The sequence below is a fragment of the Rhea americana genome, unplaced genomic scaffold (assembly GCF_003343005.1).
Source record: "Rhea americana isolate MKP2758 unplaced genomic scaffold, rheAme1 scaffold_19, whole genome shotgun sequence".
In the NCBI taxonomy this organism is placed as follows: Eukaryota; Metazoa; Chordata; class Aves; order Rheiformes; family Rheidae; genus Rhea; species Rhea americana.
The window spans coordinates 7,019,670-7,042,022 of NW_028186038.1; the positions used below are offsets into that span (position 1 = coordinate 7,019,670).

Consider the following 22,353-nt stretch of genomic DNA (forward strand, 5'->3'; position numbering starts at 1 on the left):
TGAAGGAATTTAAATATATAGTGCTTATGACCCATCTGAAAAGACATGTTTAATTACTGATTTTTTTTAGCCAGGCTCTTGTATGAGTCTACTGAAATCAGGAGGTGTCACTTGCACTCTGTGCTGCAAATACATGTTAATTTTGAATATGGTTAGCATGAGCGGCCCTCCTGAAGATAAAGGCAGACTTCAATGCCAAGAAATGGTATGAGTATGAGTAGGCACCCATTTTTGTCATGTCTCCACTGAGCTATGTTGCACTTCTCTTAATCCCCATGTTAGACTGTGTAGCAACATCTGTTTTTGTAGTAGCACCTTTGCCCATTGTGAAGGCATGATCTGTGCTGTAAAAGAGCATCGTCTGTTCTTCTGTCACACAGCGGATAAACGTGCAAGTACAAAAGAAAAGTCCCTATGTATTTCACAGAAAGGAAGGACAAAACCTTTTTCATGGCCAAGGATTTTACTTCATAGATTTGCTCCTAATATGCTGAAGTGATACATTAGTGTGCCTGATTGTAGCTCCTCGCCTCTTCTAAAATAGATACTTAATGCATTATGGAGAGGAGGTACCTATATGTAGGATTTACTTCTGGTAGCTAGTGGGAAAGATAGCTTAAGATCTCTAGTATGAGTTTCGAAGTACTAATCTCTCCTTTCTCTGAGAATGAATCTTTTGGGGTGAAGGGGAAACCAAGCACTAGCTGTTTGGTGTGTGACTCATAAGTGCTATAATATAGAACATAGTATTTTAATATATTCATGGTTTAATGGTATGTTCCGCATGTCGCTTTGAAGTTTTCTAGGTAGCATTAGTGCCATGATGTTCCTGACCAAAGTAGAGTTGGAAAAGATCATTTATCCACTGAGAACTCAGTTGCGCTACATCTGTGTTCAGTAATGTATTTACAAGTAACAATCTTTAGTTTAGTTCCTGAGTGTTGGAACAGGTTGTCCAGAGAGATGGAGGCTCCATCTTTGGACAAATTCAAAAGCTGTCTGGACACAGTCCGAGGCAGCCTGCTCTAGGTGACTGACCCTGCTTGAGTGGGGGGATTGGGCTAGATGACATCCAAAGGTCCCCTCCAGCCTCAATCTTTCTGTGATTTGATCAAAAGTAAAGCTGCCTTTGGCAGACTGACTCTTCTCTGATGTGGTGGCAAAATTGACCTTTAAGTAAAGGTAGACTGGAAGTTTTGATACACTTAACTTAGCAACTTGCCTTTTCTGCAGGTGATGGTATGGAAGACTAACTTTGATGCAGCAGATTATGGTGATGTGCTGAAAACACAGAAGGCTGGCAGTAACGTGGATGGGACCCATCACAGTCTGGTAGGTCAGCATAACTTCATCGGTGCTTGACTGTAGACACTTCAACTTCCATAGCAAGTATGATTGAAGAAAATTAAGTATAATAGTTGGAAAAATAAGAATACATGTAGTGCATATATATGCATTTTTCACTGTGTTCAAGAATTTGTGGTAGGCTTGGACAATATTGTACATGGGAAAGCCCAGACATTAGTAGCAACTGAAGTCAATTTTGAAATGAAACGTTCAGGCTGCTGTCGGCCTTAAAAATAGATGTTATTCAGAATTTTTTTTTAATTAATGGCTAATAGAGACAAGATGTCTGTGCAGAGAGTTAACAAAAGTTAGAAATAGATGGCATCGCATACTAGTGTTTTGTTCCAGAATATAAACTGATACAAGTGTAGTATTGATGTTGGACATCATGACTGTTACAAAAGTAGCAGTTTAAGGATATTGGCTATATGAGTTATAATTTTTGCACATAGCAATGCTTCACTTAAATTTTTATATTGCGTCATATCACTCTAGACCTTTTTAATGTTTGACTATACCTGTAGGATTCTGGAATACGTTGTTACAGTGGCTGTGTTTTGGCACATCTGCTTCAGTGTGTGGTAAGCTGAAAAATAGATTGTGAACTAGTAGGTTTATGCATCTCTGAGGTACCTTAATCGAAAGGTAAGCTTCGAAGTGACATCTGTTGCTCTGTGACAGTATTCATAGTCTGATCAGCTTAGCTTTTTGTTGAGCTACCAGAATATGTTCTCTCTCAAACACAGTAGCGTTTTTACTTTAAGAGGACTTGAGTCTGTTGCTGGAGGTGCTGGAGTAGCCATAGTATTTTGTAACAGACAAGATTCTAGCCTAGCTTGTTACAGCTGTAAAGCTGATGCCTTATAATGTGGAGTGCTTGGTCAAGAGAAGCCATAAAGACAGAATGCAAATGCTGAGTGAGAAGGAGAAAAAGATAGAAAGCAATCATAAAAAGAGAGAGGAGGTAAAAGTGTATATTGGTCCTTGGCTAGCTTTGGCTAAAACTGACCCCTTCCTTTCCCTCTTCTCCTGTATTCTAACCCTAGAGTTTTGCAGACCATGAAACCAGTGACATCTTTATTTATTAGCCCATTGAGCTGGACTAACTTTGAACTCTGTCTGCTTTAATTTCAGATATTCTGCATAGTATAATTCGGGGCTGAAATGTAGCAGAGACAGAGAAAGCCTATATGGAAGAAATACCATTTTCAGTAGGTAGTATTCCTAGCAGTAGCATAAATAGTGTTGACAAGGTATCCTCTAATACAGTATTACAATAAGATTACCCCAATCTGTACAGCTATCATTACTAGAACATGTTATTCAGTGGTAATTTAAGGAAAGGAAAAAATGCCTTCTCTTCTAAAACTTAGCTAATTCTAGAACCTCTATCAGCAGGTGGTAAGATATGTGTTGAAGGTGACTTCTGAACAAAACCCTTGAATAATGACTTTCCCACCCAAACATCTGTCCTTCCTCAAACAGCTGCATTCCCCCGTGGAAAACGGCTTCCTCGACAGATGTCCCGTGGATGCTGAGGGGACCAAATGTTTGTATTTGCGTACTGCTGAGAAGCAAGTCCGTGTTATATAATGTTGATTGACAGGGATTGTGCTTTGAGCCCATGGGAAGCTGAGAACTGCAAATTCTGAGAGGCGTAATAAGTTGGATCGGACCAGGTGTTACATTTTTACAGAGGGCAGAGTGAATCCATGTTGAAGCATGCTGAAGAGGCATACTTTGATCTGGAGACCTAAATTACCTCAAAGCAGTATTTGAAGTGACACCCGAATGCCACCTTTGGCTTGGGCATGCAGCATGGGAGCTGCTGTTCCCAATGGTAGTACCTGAATAAAAAATGTGGGAAAGTTCTTGTATTACATATAACTTCTGGGAGATCAAACTGAGAGTGAAAGTCAATGGGATTCTTCCTTCTGGTTTATTCCTGGGGCAAATATGGTGTTATAGTGGTTAGGATCATTCCTGTTTTGCCTTGAACTATAGTGCAGCTCTGTTCTGCTGTAAAGAAATGGAGTTTTAATTCCTCTCTCTTGTGCTACGCAATCTAATCTGGGCTGCCAAAATCAAGATAATACTATTTTGGGGGTATCAGCCATGCTGTGGCTGTCTGCTACAAGAACAATCATAAAACATGTAAAATCAGGACCTAAACAGTGTCTGCTAATGGCTGTCCACACTTAAGAACGTGGAAATGCAAAGTAAGAGAATCCTGACTGTCTTTGTATTTTATTTTATTAAGAGTGCAACGCTTCGATCAAACTGTTTTTAATATAAAGTTAGAAGAGGAAGATACAGAATAAACAACGTAGTCTAAGAGCTTGTACTGAATCCCAGCGATTAAGTTAAATTTTAGAGTTGATACGAAATCTTCTTCATTGTTAAAAAGAAGCTAGTAACTCTGAGAATGGCATGGCTTATTATTTTAAGGAATGTGCATGTAAATTGAACATGGAGACTTTAACTCCATAATAAAGTGTCCATCCATGAAAGAAAAAAATAATAGACTGCCAAGTAAAGTTCTTTAGTTTTTATCTTTTAGAAATGTGTTATTTTAGGCTCCCTTTAACAAGCACTGTCATTGCTACAACCTCCTGTAAGACTTATTTCCCTATATAGCCCTCTTCAGAAGGGCTCCGTTTTCTTTTAAGCAGAATGTTCATTTTTAAAAATGAAGTACTTGGGTAGGTGGGTTTAGGTGGGTGGGTAGGTAGGTAAGGTCAACTTTATTTCTGCTGCTTCTCTCCCATCAAAATTAGTTGTAAAACTGCAGCTTGTGTTTTTGGATTCATACTGAAGTCGCCCTTTCCTTCAATGAAAAAGGAAGCTGCTCCATCTCTTCCTCCACTGCCGTGTTGCTGTGCCAAGATTCCGTTCTTAAATAACACAGATTTTGCAGACGTACTTTTACATGTAGCTATACCTGAAAGTCATGTCTGGCAGTACTCCTTTTCAGCACGCATTAAATAAGTGGACATTACTCTTGACACATCTTGAATCAATATCCACCTTCTGCTGAAATCGAAGAGATTATTTTTTCCAAGGAGAGTGTATGCAGCGATGTCTAGTTCTGGGGTCCCCCCCCCCTGCTTCTTAAGTGTTGTGAAAGCATAAATGCTGATCGAAACAGTGGCTGCGTAAATACGCTCTGTTTTGTACCCAGTTTCTCTTGGAGAGAGGCAGGGTAACGTGCATGTGCTAAGAAAGAATAATGGAATGCAGACATCAAAATTAGCTTGGCAATGAGAAAAAAAAGAATCCTTAGTAGCTGGTGGGATAAAAGGAGCATGAAACACTGTCAAGGTTGATGAGCTGCTTGAAAACAAACTTGCTCTAAAATAATTTTCATTTCAATAGGTAGATGGAGATTGCAGCCTTTGGAAGATGCTACTTTCTCAAGCACTTGGTTAAAGTTAATTGTGGTTTGTTGTAGCAGTAGGCATGAGCTTAAAAGTTGCTTTGCCCACCTTCTCGTGTTTTCTGTAAATGTGAGGTTTGGGAGATCCATTAGTCCCTGCACATGCCAGTTTTACTTTCAAAGCAGGATGCAAGTGAAAGAGAAAGCATTGATGAGCAGGAATTGGTCATGACTATGGTAGAGTAGACAGAGACAGGAAAGTGATAGGGAATACTAAAGCTGCCAGAAGTAAATTTAAAATATATTTTAGTGTAGATGCCAGAATTCAGGGATTCTGAATGTTAGATCAGAATTATGATGGTTCAGAAATAAAAGCTATTATAAATAATCGACTAATGACTGCTGTTACTAAGTATTGAATAAGTGCTTTGGAAACTCCAAGTTCAGGGGCAAGCACCCCTACGTACTTGCTGTGTGGAGCTCATTAGAAGAGATGAAATCTTATAGTCCTGTGTCTTGATTCTATTAGCATTTAGGTGTTTGCTTTGATCTAGATACTAAGGAGTTGAGTAAATTCACGTTTTACGCTGAAATAATTGGGAAGTGAGGGCCACTAAAGGAAAGTCGAGACGTAAGGCACGGATTTTGCATGTGACTTTATATATATGGAGTCATATGCTGTTTCTTGAGGTCAGTAATTCTGTGTGAACATAAGGATATGTATAAAGATCTGTAGGATTAAATCAAAAAACTTATTTTCGTAGCATATCAGATCTAAGAACATTTACTTGTGATGCAGTATCTTTAATACTGCAATGTAATCTTTCCAGAGAGTGGATAAACATGTTTTATTTTGGGGTTCTCGTGATAGATTCTTTTTCCTTAAATATAAGAAAAGATTTCTACATGTATCTACAACTGACATGAGTGTAGAAGAACAGGTAGTTCATTATGTGATAGACTTGCTGCTATTGTTTGACTAATTCCACGAAGACCATGTATGGTAAAGTCTTAAGAACAAATGGTGAACAGTTGATGGTCACGTCAGCAGTTAGATGTTTAGAAAGTGGTTGGATGTTTAGCTAAATCTACCCTGAAAATAGTGAATAAAAAGTTGATGGATATAATTTTTCACACAATATTATGGGAAATAAGTAATATAATTGATGTAGAGACTCTTTAGTCATGCTTCAATATAGGCCTGCCTTCGGCGTGTTGCAACTCCGTGAGAGTAGTGCATTGCAAAGGATGAGGCTGATGAGGAGACTTTCAGTCTAAGTCTCTGAAGCTCTTTTTGCTGTTGCATTTAGCTTCCTAAGAAACTTGTTTGAAACCCATTCAGGGGACAGTACCCCAAAAGCAAAACTATCTTTAATGGAGGTGGCTTCAAATGGCCAAAAGGCAGTGTACGAAACAGTTTTCAACTACTGTGTGTGGTTTGATTATCTCAAACTCAGTAGATTCTGGTGAGAGAGGTAATAGGTATGGCAGAAGATAACCTCACAGAACATGATGACGAAACGTGTATCTCTTGCCACTTTGTGGATTCTGCAGCCATGTAACCTAAACAGACCCTGTGCATGGATGCAATACTTTTTTTTTCTTTTTTCTTTTTCTGGGAGAACTCATATATGCAAACTTTTGATTTTGTAAGGAAGCTGTAGGACTAGTTTAAAAAGTACAGCCAGTGTGTTAGTTACCCTAGTTCAGAATGACATTGCTTAGCTTTCAGCTCCTGATGCAAATTGGAGAGACCCACTCACGTGACTGGGTATGAGACAGCCACAAGAGCAGGTAATCCCTTAGTATGATGGTTTGGGAAACAACTCACTGAGCAGACGTGCAGAGTTCTCCTGTGTCATTCCTCTGCCAGGGAGTCCTTCTGCTCTTCTAAAATTCAAGAACACAAATGTGTTAAATACCTTGCTCTTAAGGTAAATGGTACTCAATTGCAGGGTTTCCAAATGTGAGAGGTAATGGCATAGCAGACACAGTCATTTGCAATGTGAACAAAGTGAAGCTTTGGAAGAGCACTGCTTCAGCAGATGGGATTTTTAAATGAAAGGCAAATAGCCCATGACTCCTCAAATGTGTCTTGGTTTAGATGGGCATTCAAGCGTCTTTCTACAGTACTGGGCTTCAGGTTTTCTTCAGAAGGTATTGGATGATGCCTTATTTCTTCAATGTCCGCTTTTTCCAAAATGATTTTGTTGGATAGGGTTGGAGACTAATTCCTTGTGTAATCCATGAAACTTTATGAGGAGATTGTAATTTCAGCATGGTTCTCCTTGTTTAGTTTGTCTGGGAAATCCTTCCTGGGCAAACCAGAGTCTGCGTAATTATCAACTATAATGAATTTCTTGAAAAGGATGATGTGCCCTTTGCTGTCTCAGTAAGCACATTTTTATATAACTGCAATATTGTTTATATCTCTGGGAGCTATATTTTTCTTTGAAAAGAAATTACTGTAAAAACATGTTCTCACAATCAGTATAGTTCATAAATCAATTATTCTTAAAGAAAAATATGCAAAAAGACTGTCAAGTTCACTTAAGTCTACTGAAATCCAACTGAACTTCCATATTCAAATCTACCTGTTGTGTTTATTCCCTCTGTCCCGTGTTTTCTGACCTTACGTGCCTTCTGTGCTTAGCCAGTGCTCTCTGTGCTGACTGTAGCAGTTCTTTCTGTTAGGAAGTCATTCTTTGCATAAATAAATTCTCCTGGAGGTACTCGTACGCCAAATGTGCTTTCTCATTTTTGACTTTTTGGCTTCCAAATCAGTAGCTGTCTCTAATGCTTATGAATGCTCTTTTTAAAAAAAAAAAAAACTTTTTTTTCCCACTTTCTGTGAAATCCCCTCCTGGGAAGGCAGCTTCACATAGTTAAGCACCCCTCATGCTATTAAAAACCAAAGAGCAGCAGCTCTGTGCCAGTGAATGTGCTGTAGTTTGCACCTACTCACCATTCTTCTACTACATTCTCTTTTAAGAGTTGGAAGGAAGGAATCCGGTGTTCAATAGCAGGGGATCCAACCTTCAGTCCTCCAGTTAAATGTAGTCTGCAAAATCTTTTTTTTTTTTTTTTTTTTTTTTCTTCTCCTTTTCTCCTTTCCTGATCTACTGATTCCCACTTTATTTCCCTGGGATCTTTCAGGAGAATGCATTCCCACTGCAGGAGTTTTGTAAATAGCAAGTCTTGAAGGTCTTGGAAATAGGTATGTAGATTATTGACTTAGAGAATACTTGTGAAAAGTGCTCAAGATATCCATGTTTCCACTGCTTTCTGCCTTGCTCTGCTATCTGAGCAGAAAACTATTTGAGATCCAGAATGATGATTTTTCTGTTTCCAGGCTTCTCTTTTCTTTACCTCAAGCAGCTAGTAGCTCTTTCTGTGTAGGAAGTGTATTCCTGTGGTGCTTTCTGTGCATCTCACTGGAAACTAGAGATTTATGGTAGGATAAACTCTAATTCCAAAAGGTGTACAGGACACTTGGTTGACTAAGGAGCGGTCTTGGTGAGAACACAAGGCAAGTCGAGATTGCGTGCTTGATCTCTTAATGTCTAGATTGACATTCTCATGAACTCTGGAAAAATAGTTGTTCTTCCTATTGCAGACTAGTATAATTAGTAGAAACTATGGTTAGTGTGGGCCAGAAAGAGTTCACTGCCTAATAACTAAATCACTTTAAGTACTTGTGTTCTTGATAACAACTGAGATACAAGCTTGATATTATATTGTGTATTTAGTGGCTTTTCTGGTATTTCTTGCCAAATTTTGTCTGATCGCCTCCATTGTGGTACAGATAATCTACGTATCAGTGTTATGTGGGGTTGCTGCAGAGTCACTTGTGGGTGGTCACCGCTGAGGGGGTAACCTCTCAGTTTCATCACTAGAAAGACTTGATCCAGATGAGCCCTGCAGTCCATCTCGAATTCACTGAAGAATAAAGTCTGGCAATGGTACCAGCTTTCTTCATATAAGGAAGCCTGAATTTATCTGAGCAGAACTGGATAACAATATCAGTTTGTTGTGCTCTTTGTGGAGTTTTACTGCAGATCTCTGACTTTCTGCATCCTAATTTGATTGGGAAACTGCATCGGAGCCAAATTAATTTTCTTCGCTCGCTCCATGAAATCAGTATCTACCTCATGAGCAGATGAGAGAGGAGCTTCTTCCTGGAAGATATTAATTGTTGGCCCATTAGTAGTGTATGTTGCTGCCTTTTTTCGTTGTTGGATAAAACTGATTTTTTTTTTCACAAGCTAGTGGCGTTTGTCCCTAAGCCGCTGCACTTCCTCTGAAACTCCTGCCTTGTGTGTCCTGGCCATCCTTCTCTAACTCTGCGGACTGTATCAGAGATACAGACAGGTGATTTTGTATTTTAACATTTCTTAGGTCTCACTGCTGAGCGGTTATCATAGTTTCTCCATCTTGTTTTAACAGGGCGAAGGCAGGATGCAGGCTGTGTCCGCTTGGCTTTCAAAGGTTCTTTGAATGACTTGCAACAACTTTGGTGATTAGCAGATACAAGCAGCTGTATTGTTACATCTGTCTTCTATGGTGTTCTCATTTGACAAGATTTTTGCAGAAATAAGAGGATTTTTTTTTTTTTTTTTCAGTGAGTGGGTTTGTTCATGGGTTAACAGTTGATGCTTCTAGTGTGGTAAGATACTCAAGCAAAATAAGGCAAGTCATACCAGGCATTATGGGTCAGAATAAAAATTGCCTTTTTAGTTTAGCACTATTTCAGGCTAACGAATGTAGATTCACCCACTTATGTTGCTGCTGTGTGTGGCTTGTTTTAATAGTTGAGTCATGATTCAGAGAGGAGACAGAGGCAAGATTTTTATTTATTTCCAAGATGCTGTTCTGTGTCAGCTTTGAGAGATGGATGAAGATGACTCGAGCCTTAAAAGTTTAACACTTTTTAAATTTTTCTGCTGAAATCTGAACTTGAAATGAGTGAAATAAAAAATAAGCATATTGTTGTTTTGTGAGTATAAATGTATATGATACTACTTTATATGTGTGTTTGTTTCTATATATTGCTTCATTGCAAAGAGATGAATGATTCTGATGAGCAAAATGACATAGAAGCTGTTGTTCATACTTCATGGTATCACTGTGTGTGTTTTGTTTTTTGCTGTGAAAACTTGCTTTTGATGTAAAAGAGCCTGTAGTTAGCTCAAGTTAGCTGAAGATAAATGCTTTCTTTGCTCCTGTGTTTAGCAGCGATTCCTTTGGGAGCTTTTCCCAAAAGTGACTTTAGACAGGGCCAGAAAACAAGCTTGAAGTAAGCTTGATGTGATATTTATCACAGATACAGGTAAGTTGGAGAAGGAAGAGTGAACTAGAAGAGGTAGATAAATGAACAGCTGTCTGAAGGAAGGCTTACTTGAAGGGAAGAAGAACAGAGTGAGAACCTGCTCTGGGCCTAAAAATATGGAATAGCGTCACTTTTAGAGATGAGATTCTAGTGTTTTTGTAAGTAAGTATAAAACCCAGTCCAAGTGCAGTCGTTTGTTTTATGAATAGGCTTGTTTCATGTCTGTTTGAATACTGTAACTGGCCAGTAGTTGTCAACCCCTATTTCTTTCCAGTACCATAGTCAGTAGAACTAGATTGTATGATGAGTCTTTGTTTAAAATACACAGACACGTCTGCCTGCCTTTGCCAGTGGTCCACTGAGGCATTGGCACAGAAGTGGATTTAAAGAGGATTTAAAGAGATTTGAGATATACCTAATAACCATATTTCTTTTGAGGGTGACTACAGAATTAATATATTTTGGCCTGGGAAACAGCATGCTCGTTACTGTTGGTGTGCCAAGTGTAAGTGTTTTAATTTGGTATCTTCAGTGCACCAGTGGGGAAGAGGGTTCTGTCTGAAATGTTTCTGGCCTCTTGCATATCTAACCCAACTCACCCCTCAGTGTTAGGTAGAAATACACATGAAAATTAAAGAGGGGTAATGCTCTCTTTACCTCCCTTCTCCTCTTTTCTTCCATTATCAAACTGAGCGCTAGGATAAGAGGTGAGCAGAGATGAGCTGTGGGTCTAAATTGTTTCGTAAAACAAATTGAATCTGTGTCTTAACCCTGGCTGTTACTGTATGCTGGTTTGGAGAGTAGATGGGGAATAGTGCCAGTCTTGCAGGTGTGATTGGTCCAGAATTTGCAGTGCCAGTGCTACCTTGAAGAGGAAGGTTTTCCCAATCTAGGGAAATGTTTGGGCTTGAATACCCATGTTCAGTCTGTGATATTTTGTACTTCATAGGGAGAAGTGAAGTTGCCTCTCAGTTCTTAATAGGTCCTCTGATGTGGCATGGTGTACTCCAGCTGACCTTCCTGCAGAGTTTACCTTGAAGCTGATATGCTTCCACTGGATGTCACTGTTGCTCTCTGTGAATACAGTTAAAATATCATTTTACCTGTGGTGAAAATGACTACTTGAAACATCTAAAAAAAAAAAAAAAAAAGAAAGAAAAAAAGAAAAAAAAAGAAAAAGAAAATGTAATGATATTTTCCCCTTGTTTGGATTAGCAGTATTGGGGTTTGAATAGATAGTGTATGCTACATTTTTTTCCCCTCCGCTCTCCAATCCTCTCTCCTGCTTTTTTGTTTTAGCTAAGCTATTGAATTTAGTTGCTCTTGCTGAATAACGAATTGGATTTATGCATTGCTTAAAGGCAGTGCCATTTTTCTTGATTTAAAAAAAAATCTTAGAGGCATATGCTATCCTTTTAATAGGGAAGAAAGAAAAAAGAGAGAGAAACTATTTACACTTCAGGACTTGATTCAAGTGACTAGAGGTAAAGCTGAAAAGAACCCTGACCTCAGTTCCTCTCTTCTGGTGGGGAAAGGTAGGAAGAGAATGGAAAAGGAGAAATATTTCATCTAATTACAGGAATACTACTCTTTATTAGTAGGTGTAAAATTTTCAGATAGGTTGTAATCCTGGCAGTGTCTGTTCTAAATATCAACATTTAGAAAGCTAAATGGCATTTTTTTTTTCCACTGTCCGTTGGGATTTTACTACTGATGTGTATGTATTTTGTAGTTAATATTTGCCCCCCAGATCAGCATGGCAATAGCTGGCTCGAATGCTGTTAGGCTAAAACTGTTTTCATCAGAGGCTTCAGAAATGAAGGAAGGCTTCTGGAAGGATGGCGGCTGAATTTCCCTCTTCCCCAAGTAGTTGCACTGTGCTGTCTTTAAGTGGTTGCTATAAATAAATCGCTTCTGTTTTGCCTTTATCGCTAAGAGCTGTATTGTATTCTAAAACTGCTTATCCATTCTTCCTTTAATGTTCAGCTGCTTCTTGCTATACTTCCAGTGCTTAATAAGCAGATGTTGTAATAAGATATTTAATGGCAAATACATTTGTTCCGTTGTGCTGAATAAATCATGCACTTGAACTCTGACTAAAATAGATTAAACCTCTACAGCAGTGTTGTTGTTCCTGGTGCCCTTCCCCAGAGCTCATCTGGCGCTTTACCTTGCGGTTGAGTCGGAAGGGAGCACAGGCTCTCCTTGTGCAATCGTGACACTTGTCAGTACTGAGACAGTCATGAAGCCAATGCATATTTCAGGGCTCTTCCTGTATTTTTTTTTTTTTTAACATCTTGACTTTAAAATCAGTAGTGGCTGGCTCACCACATGCTTTATACTGCTGTTGAGACAAAGGTAGCTGTAGCTTGGTCAGTGGTGGTGGTCATTTTTGATGGACAGTATCGGGCTATTTTAGTCCCCCTTTACAAAATTGGAAACAGTTTCAGCCTGGGGGCAATTAAGTTCTTCCTCATTTGGGTGCAAGGTTTCTGTCAAGTTTACTGTCCCTTTAGGCAGTGATAGGCACAGGTTATAGTTTGGCTATTAAGAGAAAGTTTCTGAATGTTTTTGTCTTCCCTTAGTATGTCAGGGCAAGGCTTTCCCCAGAAACCCACACTCATGCTTAGCAGTGTCAGAGTCAGAGGATGCATCAACAGGTCAATAGGTAAGTTTGTCTAATAGTGCAACTTCAACCGGTGTCACTGCTGTATTTGTACCGTGACAAAAGTACGGATAGTTGTTTTATGGAGGATGACCTGTCACTCTGAGTCACTGTACAGACTCCGTCAAGTTTTTTAATGAAGGATTGTTTTCTTTAGCTCATAAAAAGTATTTAAATTTATCATTGTCATCTCTCAAATAGATACCAAAATGATTTCTGGAGATTCACTTAGATTTGAACTACTTATAAAATGTGCCGGTATCTGCTGTGTGAAACCCTGGTTGCATTTCCTCACATGGGCAAAGCTTTTATTGACCTTAATGAGTGGACACCTGGGTACGGAAAACCCAAAAGGATAAAAAAAAAAACAAACAAACAAAACAAAACCCTGTCCTTTTCCTTGGAGTCATGGTAGGAGGGCCATGGTGTCGTTGTTCTCCTCTGTTCCTGAGGCTTCTAATACCTGAGAGGGGTGTGCTTTGGGCAGTGTTGGTGCAAATATTCAGACTTAGGCTCTTCAGCCTCTTCCAAAAAGTGAGTGGAGTCTAATTATTTGTCTGGAATCTGATCCAAAAGAGTCTGGATGCAAATGCTTTGGCTTAACCCATAGAAAGGAAAGTACTGTGCCTTGGTGAGAGAGGAAGCAGCATGCGCATCCACCTTGGCCTAGCTAGTTGTCAGCTGATCCTTTACTCTTGTCCTTCTGCTGTTCTGAATATCACGGTTCATACTGCAGTTGTCTTGCAATGGTTTGGGCTTTTTTGGTTGTGGTTTTTTTTTTCATTTATGACTAGCTGAGAGCTTGCAGGCTCTTTCTGTGAGGTGCACCGTGCATTGGACATACCTGTGTTAGGCAAATCCCAGCTCACCTCGTGTGGAGTGCTTGTGCGTAGGGCCCCTCACGGAGAAACCCACTTGGAAGGGTCCCAAGTTCCGTGTTGTGGCTTCGTGCCATCAGAGTGGGTGGGATGATTAGGAAGATGCATCTAACAGATTTCATACTTCTCTGCCTGGCTTTGTGGGCTGCAATGCAAAGTGGTATGCTTTTGTTTTTTCAAATGTAGGTACACTTCTGCTTTTGGGGAGGGTTACTGGCCAGAGTGCCTTTGGGAGCCCACAGGCTTTGTAGAGGTGGCTTGCTTGACTTTTTATGGTGGCAGCATGTAGCCTGTTGGTTGCTCAGCAGGTTCTGGTGTCTATGGTGTCTATGGTAAAACAGCTGCTGCTGCCTCCAGCTTCAACTTGACATGGTGAGGGAGCATCTGCCCCTAAAGCATCAGCTGTGGGAACATCTATGCAGTTTTGCCCTTGCAAATACACCAGACTCTTATTAAACTTTCTGGACTGTGTAATGTAGCAAAGAGAATATTAACTCTGGGTTCAACCCAACTGCTTGTTATGAAAAGCTGTCTGACATATGTTTTAAAGATAGAAGAGAAAATATGTTGGTACAGTCATTTCTCTGCTTCTATGAGTCAGCTTGTTCTACTGATTTTTGAAGTGGAAAACTCATAATTATTTGTGGCTTTTAAGTGCAAGTTGAATATAGTGTTAGCTCACTCAAATTTCTGCTGTGCCATGTTTGACTGGCCTAAAGTTACTCTGTCAAAATATGAAAATAACAAGAAAATATACTTTTTATGCTAGTTACCTGTTGAGTAGTGTTTTGTTTTGCTTTTTTATTTTAAAAATTTAAACAACAAATAAGAGGTTGATTAAGTTGATTAAGTGAGCACCCTGTGGTGCTTGGGCCACCTGCAGCTCACAAGCTGCTTAAGTGAGGCTCCCATGCCAAGGAATATAGTGTGGCTCAGAGCGTGGCTGTGTTGACCTAGGACCTGCAGATAATCTAAATTACTGGAACTGGGAGAAAGCAAATTAGCAGAGGGTGGTGTGGCTGGTACCACCTGAGATCCAGCTGCATCCCCAGCCTGTGGTGTAGCATGGTGATCCTTGTGGTGCAGTAGTTGTGGGTAGCACTTGAGCTGCTCGTAAACCTTTACGTTCCCTTCCTGCCCCTTAGGAAATCGTTGCCATGTGATACCTGGCTGGGTGTAGATCTGGGTGGGCTTTGTGTGGTTGTGGTGCTGGATCTGGGTTGCAGCTGAAAGGCTTGCTAGGTATCGCACAGCGCAATTATTGCGGGGATCTGAAAACTTCAGCAGCATTCAGATTTCTGCAAAGCAGTGACAAATTATTTTTGACTCTCAATGCACTGAATAATTCTGTTTTTAAAGTTACGTGAGATGGGCTAAGATCTTGCAACAGCTTAGTGGCATCATTGTTGTCTCTGTGTATGTGTCTAGCATCAAATACAGAAGTGCACAGGTAAATGTAGTGCTAATCAGGTATGCATTCATTAATACTGGGTTTAAGAAGAGAGATGTGAAGCTGCTCTTTGTTTCTCATTAATGAACACATACACAAGAACTTTTAGGGAGGAGTTTTCAGTCTATCAAAAACTTCTTCCTTTTCTATTGATTTGCAAAGCTCAGTCATTTACACGAGCAATAGGCGCCTGCAGTGGAACTGTCATTCCTCCATGGCTTGATCACTGGTACATTTTTGGTGCTGTGATCCTGGCTTTAGATTCAAATGGTGTTTCTTAATGTATGGTAAGAAACTTAACACTTTGCAATTGCTTATTCAGTGGGCTACCTTTTCTCTTAGATGAGCGTCTCTGACCGTGTTCTGTTGGTGGCAATGCGGATAGATAATGCAAATACTATTTGTTCTAGAAGAAAGATACTATTTCAAAAGAAAAGAGGAATAAGTTCTCTAGTAAAGATCTGATTGTTTTAAAAACTTAATTTATTCTGAATGAAATAATCAAGCTTGTATAACTAAAACAGTTGAAATTGAAACTTCAAAGTAAACTTGTTCTTGTAACCTCATTGAGGAGGAGGAACCACTTCAAGATATAAACAAAATTAAAATGACTGAAAATTATATCTGTTTTAACTTAATGCATATTGAAACATTTAGCTTTTGTTGAACTCTACATTACTGCAACTTTGACTTCTTACAGTTAACAAACATGTAGAGAGCCTTCTTCTGTACTATGCAATAACTTCTTCCACTGTTGGTGTGAAATAATAGAAAACCTTACTAGTATAATTTAATTTTTATAAATCAGATGTGGTATTTCCATATGACTCCAAAAAGTTTCCATTTACCTGCATCGTCTGTGCCTGTGTAGCACATGAACAAAGCCCTTTGCACATACATAATTTGAACCTGGCCAGAGAGTTGCAAGCTTGACATCTATGATTTGCCTTTCCTGATGAAGGTGTCATTGAAGAAAAACAAACAACCCCCCAGCATGCGCGTGCACACACACACACACACACACACACACACACACACACACACACACTAAATGCCCTTTGAGGGCAGACAAGACTGCAGCAGCTTTTTCCCTTCCAATTGCACTTAAAGTAAACAATTATTTTTCTCTCTTTTTCTTTTGATAGTGTTGTTTTCTTTTAATAATGATTGTTTCCCAGCAATAGTTGTACTTTATAGTTTTCTTCTATAAAGCTGTAACTTTCTCCAGTTGTTTGCATTGCGGTAGCAAATTATGTCTGTTTATTTTCCTAGCAGTCAGAAATGGAGTGTGGTGTTCATCTTAAGAAAACTAAAGCTCAAGATCCTGGTAGGAACCACCAGCAGCAGCAGGAGGAGGAGACCATTGCAAATACTCTAGAGCATATTGTGGGACAGCTGGATGTTCTGACTCAGGTACAGAGTTTTGCTTAGTTTTGTAATGATAATGGTTCCTATGGCTAGAAGAATCAGAAGTATTTTTGTGATAGCATCTTAGAATAAGACTGTGGTTAGTTCAAAATCTGTGCTTTTAGTAGCTTACTGACAAATCTTTCAGCTGCTTAAAGCAGCTTATCTCCATCAGTTCCCTCTCATCAACTTCCGGCTCAGGCTCTACTATTCCCCCAGTTCCTTTATGCTGCAGTGCAGCAGAGAGCCAGCTCTGATATCCTCTACTGTTAGCTAATGTTTAGCCAAAGTAATGCCTGAAGGAGTGGCTAGATTAGCCAGTAGTTAGGCTTGGGCTTCTGTAGATAATGTCTTTCTTTCCCCGACTCAGTTAGACTGCAGTGTGTAGGTAAACTTGGAGATTCTCCTGCTTTCCTCCACCCCACCTTCAGCTACACAGTCCAGTTCCTGCAGTATTCTCCTCCCATCTGCAAGTCTGGGCCTTTCCATGCCTCATCTCTCAGACAGGCTTGCTCACCCACAGCTAGCAAACAGCTAAGCCCTTGCTCAAGCATTGCTGTACAATTCTTCCTCAAAGCCATTAAATAATGCTAAACATTAAGAAAACTCACCAAACTGATGGATAACCCTCTAGCTGCTTGAACAGTACTATCCATTAGTGTTAATCTAACACACAAGTTTGTTCAGTAAGAACTTGAGGACAGCATCATTCTTTGTTTAACCAAATAGGTGCTCATTGCCCCAATTGGGAAGTGTTCGTATCCAACCATTACCTGTAATTGGATATCACTGACTACTTTTTAGGGACGTGGGAAGCAGGGAGGAAGCATGGGATAGTGAACATTGGTGATCTTCTGGAAAATCTGTGTGGGAGGGCTTTTCTGGGAGCTTCTTAGTGTTTCTGAAAAAGAATCAGCAGATCTTGGACACAGTATCGAACACTGATCAGTAGTCCTGTTAGTTAGACCTTTGCTCTTGAGGGAGATATTTGTTGTCAAAAAATGTAAGATGATTGGTTGGAGGGCACGACGGGATTGAAGTAGATCTGATTTAAGGAAATAAAACATTCCAGGATTGCGCACAGTCTAAAACAGCACAGAGTAAAACCAAGAAGATACGTAAGTTTATTTGGCAGAAATACAAGACAGCACTCTTTCCACAATCTTTAGAACACACTGGACATTAGGGGGAAAAAAAAAAAGTTGTATGGCATTGGACCCTCATGCTTGTGATTAGAATGCAACTAAGTGTATATGCTGAATATCTTATTACTGTTTTTGTCTCCCGAGTAAGGTTGGAATGTGATCCTTATCTCTCATTACATTAAATCAGATTCACAGTTCTGGTGATGGAGGTGTAATGGCTCCATTTCAACTTCATAGGTGTTTAGAGGAGGCAAATATTGCAGTAAACAGTATGTGTGGGATTTAAACTAGATAAAAGCAATGCAAACATAGCTCTAGAAGTTATTGTGTAAGCATAGAAAATTCAAAATGTTGTTTAAAGATTGGCAGAAAGAGAAATTGAGATCAGTTGGGGAGGAGTAAATTAGTAGGTTTTTAGGACAAAATTGGAAATAAGACTGAAATTGTAGTAAAAAAAGAAAGCAGCCAAAACTAACTTTATATTCAGCAACTGTAGTTTTTTTTTCCCTCCTTAGAATATTTAATTTCCTGTTTGTTCTAATCTTTTTATGTTGTATTTTACTATTAATGCCATCTTAATGCCTATGTAAAAGTAGATCCATCTGGCGTACAGTTGAAATGGTTTCGTAATTCATTTTCACTCTACTAATATTGCACCTGCTTTTGATATTTAGAAGTAAAACAAACCAACACGAAACTATCGAAGTTGAGCAAATGAGAATGGGGGAAGTCCTCATTCATATAGTAGAGGAAATTCCTTTAAAAGGAGATATATAATATAGGCAGTAAGCTAGCAGAGTGATGGAAGGTGACTCTAGAAGACATCCCCTTTTCCTGCGGGTGCACAGTGTCCAGTGGGGTGTAACTCGGAAGGGAATGCAGGTCTGGCAGCGCCGCTCTTATCCCCTTTTGTACAAGCAGAGGGTGACAGGGAGGTGCCGTGGAGGAGCCCACCAGTAGCTACAATCTCCGAGTGACATGCAAACAGCAGCTAGTGATACTACTTTGGTCATCTTCATTCTAGGCATTTCTGCTGCAGCACAACTAACAACTAATGTTGTGTGTTTTGTGTTGGGTTTGCCGACTTCTTTTTGTGAAAGAGAGACACCACGTCTATGGAAGCTTTTGTTTAAAAAAGAAAAAGCCACGTAACAGACATCAGGATTTCTCTCTTCTTGCAGAAAGACTGAGGATATACCATTGGTTTTCTGTGGTGCACTGTCATAAATCATTGGCTCATAATTCCTGAGTGTTGTCTGTTCAGAAGGAACACTAATAACATAAGCAGAACCATACAGTTTACGCTATTAGTTGAAAAGACAAGACTCCCCATGATACTTCCAGGAAAAACCCTCTTTCGGCACAGTCATCCTAGAGTTTTCCAGGAACTAAAACTTGTTAGCTTTGTGGGAGGTTGGATGTATTTCTAATGTAATACCTTTAGTTCCTGTGCTCTTTGTTCTCATAGTTTCCAACACTGTGTTAACATAATGGAATATTTAAACTTACAGAAGTTGTGATAAACTACTTTGGGAAATTGTGCAAATCTCAAAGTAATTTACTCATCTTCTAATATTTCTTTTAGCTGTCATTTCAAGGTTTATCACATGAAACTTAATTTAAAAGTAGGAGAGAAAACATTGATGTTTTCTTTCAAAATTTTCCGCTGGAAAGAGATAATAGTAAGAAATCAGCTGAACGCTGTCATCTCTTGCCAATGCACAGCTTTGTTCGGGGCTGCGCGCTTGAAGCCGCATTGTCTGCTGCGCACCAAGTATTGGTACCTTCCCTCCACTGACAGTAGGTTTCTGGATGAAGTGGAGTGTCACGCACTTGGAGACAGCAGGATTGTTTTTATTCTGTTAAGAGGTCTCTTCCTGCCAGACACCAATTGCAAGTACAAGTGCGGAGGCTGTAGAGGCGTTACGCCCCGCACAGCAAGATGCACTTGAACGGACTTGCTTTTTTAGCTAGGCACTTCAGTTATTCTTATTAGAAGTTGTATCAAAAGAGACTAGTGGCAGTTGTATACCACTTCTAGCAAAAACTGTTAGAACTGATAGATATGAGTCCCCTCAAATTTATGAGGCTTCATTTTGTCCTGTTAACATCTTGCTATGATTTTGTCCTAGGATTTTGGCAGCTTTCTTTTAACCAGATTTTGAGTCAACTTAACTTTCCTCCTCTCTCCTCTCCAGAATTATGTCAACTCATTTTTGTTTTACTTGTAAGGAAACAGCCTAATATGACCTGACAGAGTTCCTGCTTGTTTATTCTCTTCATAGATTCCTCATGTTTTTATAAACATAGGTTGTAGGCCATATTTTACATGCAAATAAAGTCGTCAGGGCTTGGACTCTGTTTTCCGGAAGAGTAGCGCATACTGAATGACTTTGCTGCTTTGAGGAATGGAGTGAAGTTAAGATCTGGACATAGTGGTTCTTGGATTACTTAAAGGTACTCTGGTGCCCTTTGTAGGAAAGCAGGCAAATCAAATCTGATGGAGAAGTGAGGAAGAGGAGAGTAATGAGTGTATTGCTCTTTCCTTTCCTGCAGCTTAATATCTTGTCAATGTCTGAAGAATTATTGCATCCTGTTCTTTGTAGGCATTTCAGAAACGATTTGGAGGGAAATGGCAAAACACTTACCAAGTATTTGTAATCAAAGGCTAGATCTTAGTATCTCAGTGTGTATATGAATGAATATTAAAATTTTTATGGGAAAATAAAAGTTTTTTTTTTCTTGGGTAACTCATTCCTTAGTATTATAGAACAAAGTTGTTTTTGGCTGGAGCCGAAATGGAGCGGATATTAACAGTTTGTTTGGTGTGCTACCTGAAATGCATTTCCTATACTTGCAGCTTGACGGCTCTGAAAAAGGATCATCAGTGAATAAGTATCTCAGCTATGGTGGAAACTTGCATTTGCAATGATTAGTTTAAAGGGGTTTATATACTTTTGCCCTCATTCCGAATACCTGCAGTTACCACATTCACTCTGTTAATCTGTAGCGCTGCTATGCAATAGGCACTGAGAAAAAAGTTGCTGTTTTTACGTGGGAAGATAGATATTTCTTCTAAGTGAAGAGTTCAGAATCAGGTTATCATAAAAGAAATCATAAATAGCTGAGATAATCCACCCACAGGAAACAGTTTCATATACATTCAAAACTAATCTGCACTGAAGCTGGGAGAAAACAGCACAATGAGGTGGAAAAGACTCAATAAATCCCTGAGATAATCCAAGGCAGAACCAAAGGACAATCTATCTCATGTGAGATTAAAGGATTATTTCACTTATTCCAGAAAAGAATGCAGAGGAAGGGAGGAGAAGAATTTTTTAAATGAAGTCATTTAGTACAAAAAAAAATCTTGGGGGAGAAATGAGAAGCTTTTTAATTAAAATTGAAAGTATTTGTGCAATGCATATAATAATAATCAAATTTGGTAGTCTTTACTTTGAGATATGGTCTTCAAAGAATGTGTTTGTAAGGAGTGAATGACGCTCTCTTCTGCGAAGTGTTGAACATAGATTAAACAACTGGCTTAGTAAAATAAATTTTTTTGACTTCAAGTAGTTACAAGTCAACAGGTCAGATTTATAGTTAAGCATTCCTTACCTGAGCCTGGCAGAAACAGCATGGTTTGTACATTACTTTCAGTACCTGCGTACCCACTGGCAACAAGAGGTTCCAGCAAAAAAGTGTGTTGGGGGGAACCTTTGAAGTGCAATCAGTTTTTATTCCAAAAGCAATGTTGTTTGCAATCCAAAACATTTAAAAAAAAAAAAAAAGTTTCCATCTGAAAAATTGGTGAAATGCTGGAGGAGCTTGGTTTTGAAACCTTTATTTAGAGGACATAGAGGCTGTTTCTTATGAGTTAAGACCATCTCTTGGAGATACAGGAGCTTTGATCTCTCACTCAGAAGGAAAATAAATAAAATGATCTGGTTATTGCCAGTCTTCTGTATAGTATCATCAGAGCTAGTCTTTTTCTGAAATTCACTTCCAAAATAATGCTTGTGGCAAAATCTCCGTAAACCTAGGTCCAAATGGATTTTTCTTTCTTCTAAGACTGCAAAAATTAAATGAGCTCCTAGTTATACTGCTGCATTAGCATTCTAGGACACTGTCCAAAGCCTGGCCTCTCCAAAATGCTGATTGTCTCCCTGGAGGTTCAGAGGACCTTCAACTGGCATTAGCATGCAACGGCAAAGAGTGCTAAGCACCTCCCACAGTTCATTTTCACAGGCAGACCTTGAAGAGGGATCCTTTGATACATTTGATTAATAAAAATTGTTACTTGGCTGTTGGGTACAAGCAGCTGGGTTAATTTTACTGAGTGATTTGTTCAGTACTGTTCTGGGGTATATTGGGCGGCAGAGGAAGGAAACAGTATGAGAAGTTTTTTCTGAAGCACACCCTCATAATTATGGTTGGAGGAAACCTCTAGTCTTTTGGGGCTGCTAAACTGTGTGTTGTAAGGTTACTCTCATGGTACGTTCTTGAATATCTCTTGGTAGCTCATCAGAACTTGTGTTGTTTTCATACCAGATGGTGAAACACAGTTTCCTAACTCCTTTTGCCATCCTTTGCTGATCTAACCGCATGGCTGCAGAGACTATGCACCACAGAGACTGCCGCTGCCCTTACCTGAGCAGAAGCATCCACAAATTCCCTTCTAGAAACTTGCGGGGCACAACGTAAGTGCCAGCAATTTGGCATTGGCTGATGAACTGTCAAGGTTGAAGCAGTAGAG

The 22,353-nt window shown here is 39.4% G+C and overlaps 1 protein-coding gene across 3 annotated transcripts in view; it reads left to right on the plus strand.

Annotated features, from left to right (window-relative positions):
* Positions 1–22,353, plus strand: part of POC1A (POC1 centriolar protein A) — a 58,692-nt gene that overhangs the window by 28,141 nt on the left and 8,198 nt on the right. For 2 of the 3 annotated variants that reach the window (XM_085302501.1, XM_085302500.1), the window contains 2 exons: positions 1,234–1,332; positions 16,318–16,458. In XM_085302501.1, coding sequence (XP_085158627.1) covers positions 1,234–1,332; positions 16,318–16,458 — 240 coding nt within the window. The remainder of the gene's footprint in view (positions 1–1,233; positions 1,333–16,317; positions 16,459–22,353) is intronic. The other variant, XM_085302498.1, reaches the window with a different exon arrangement.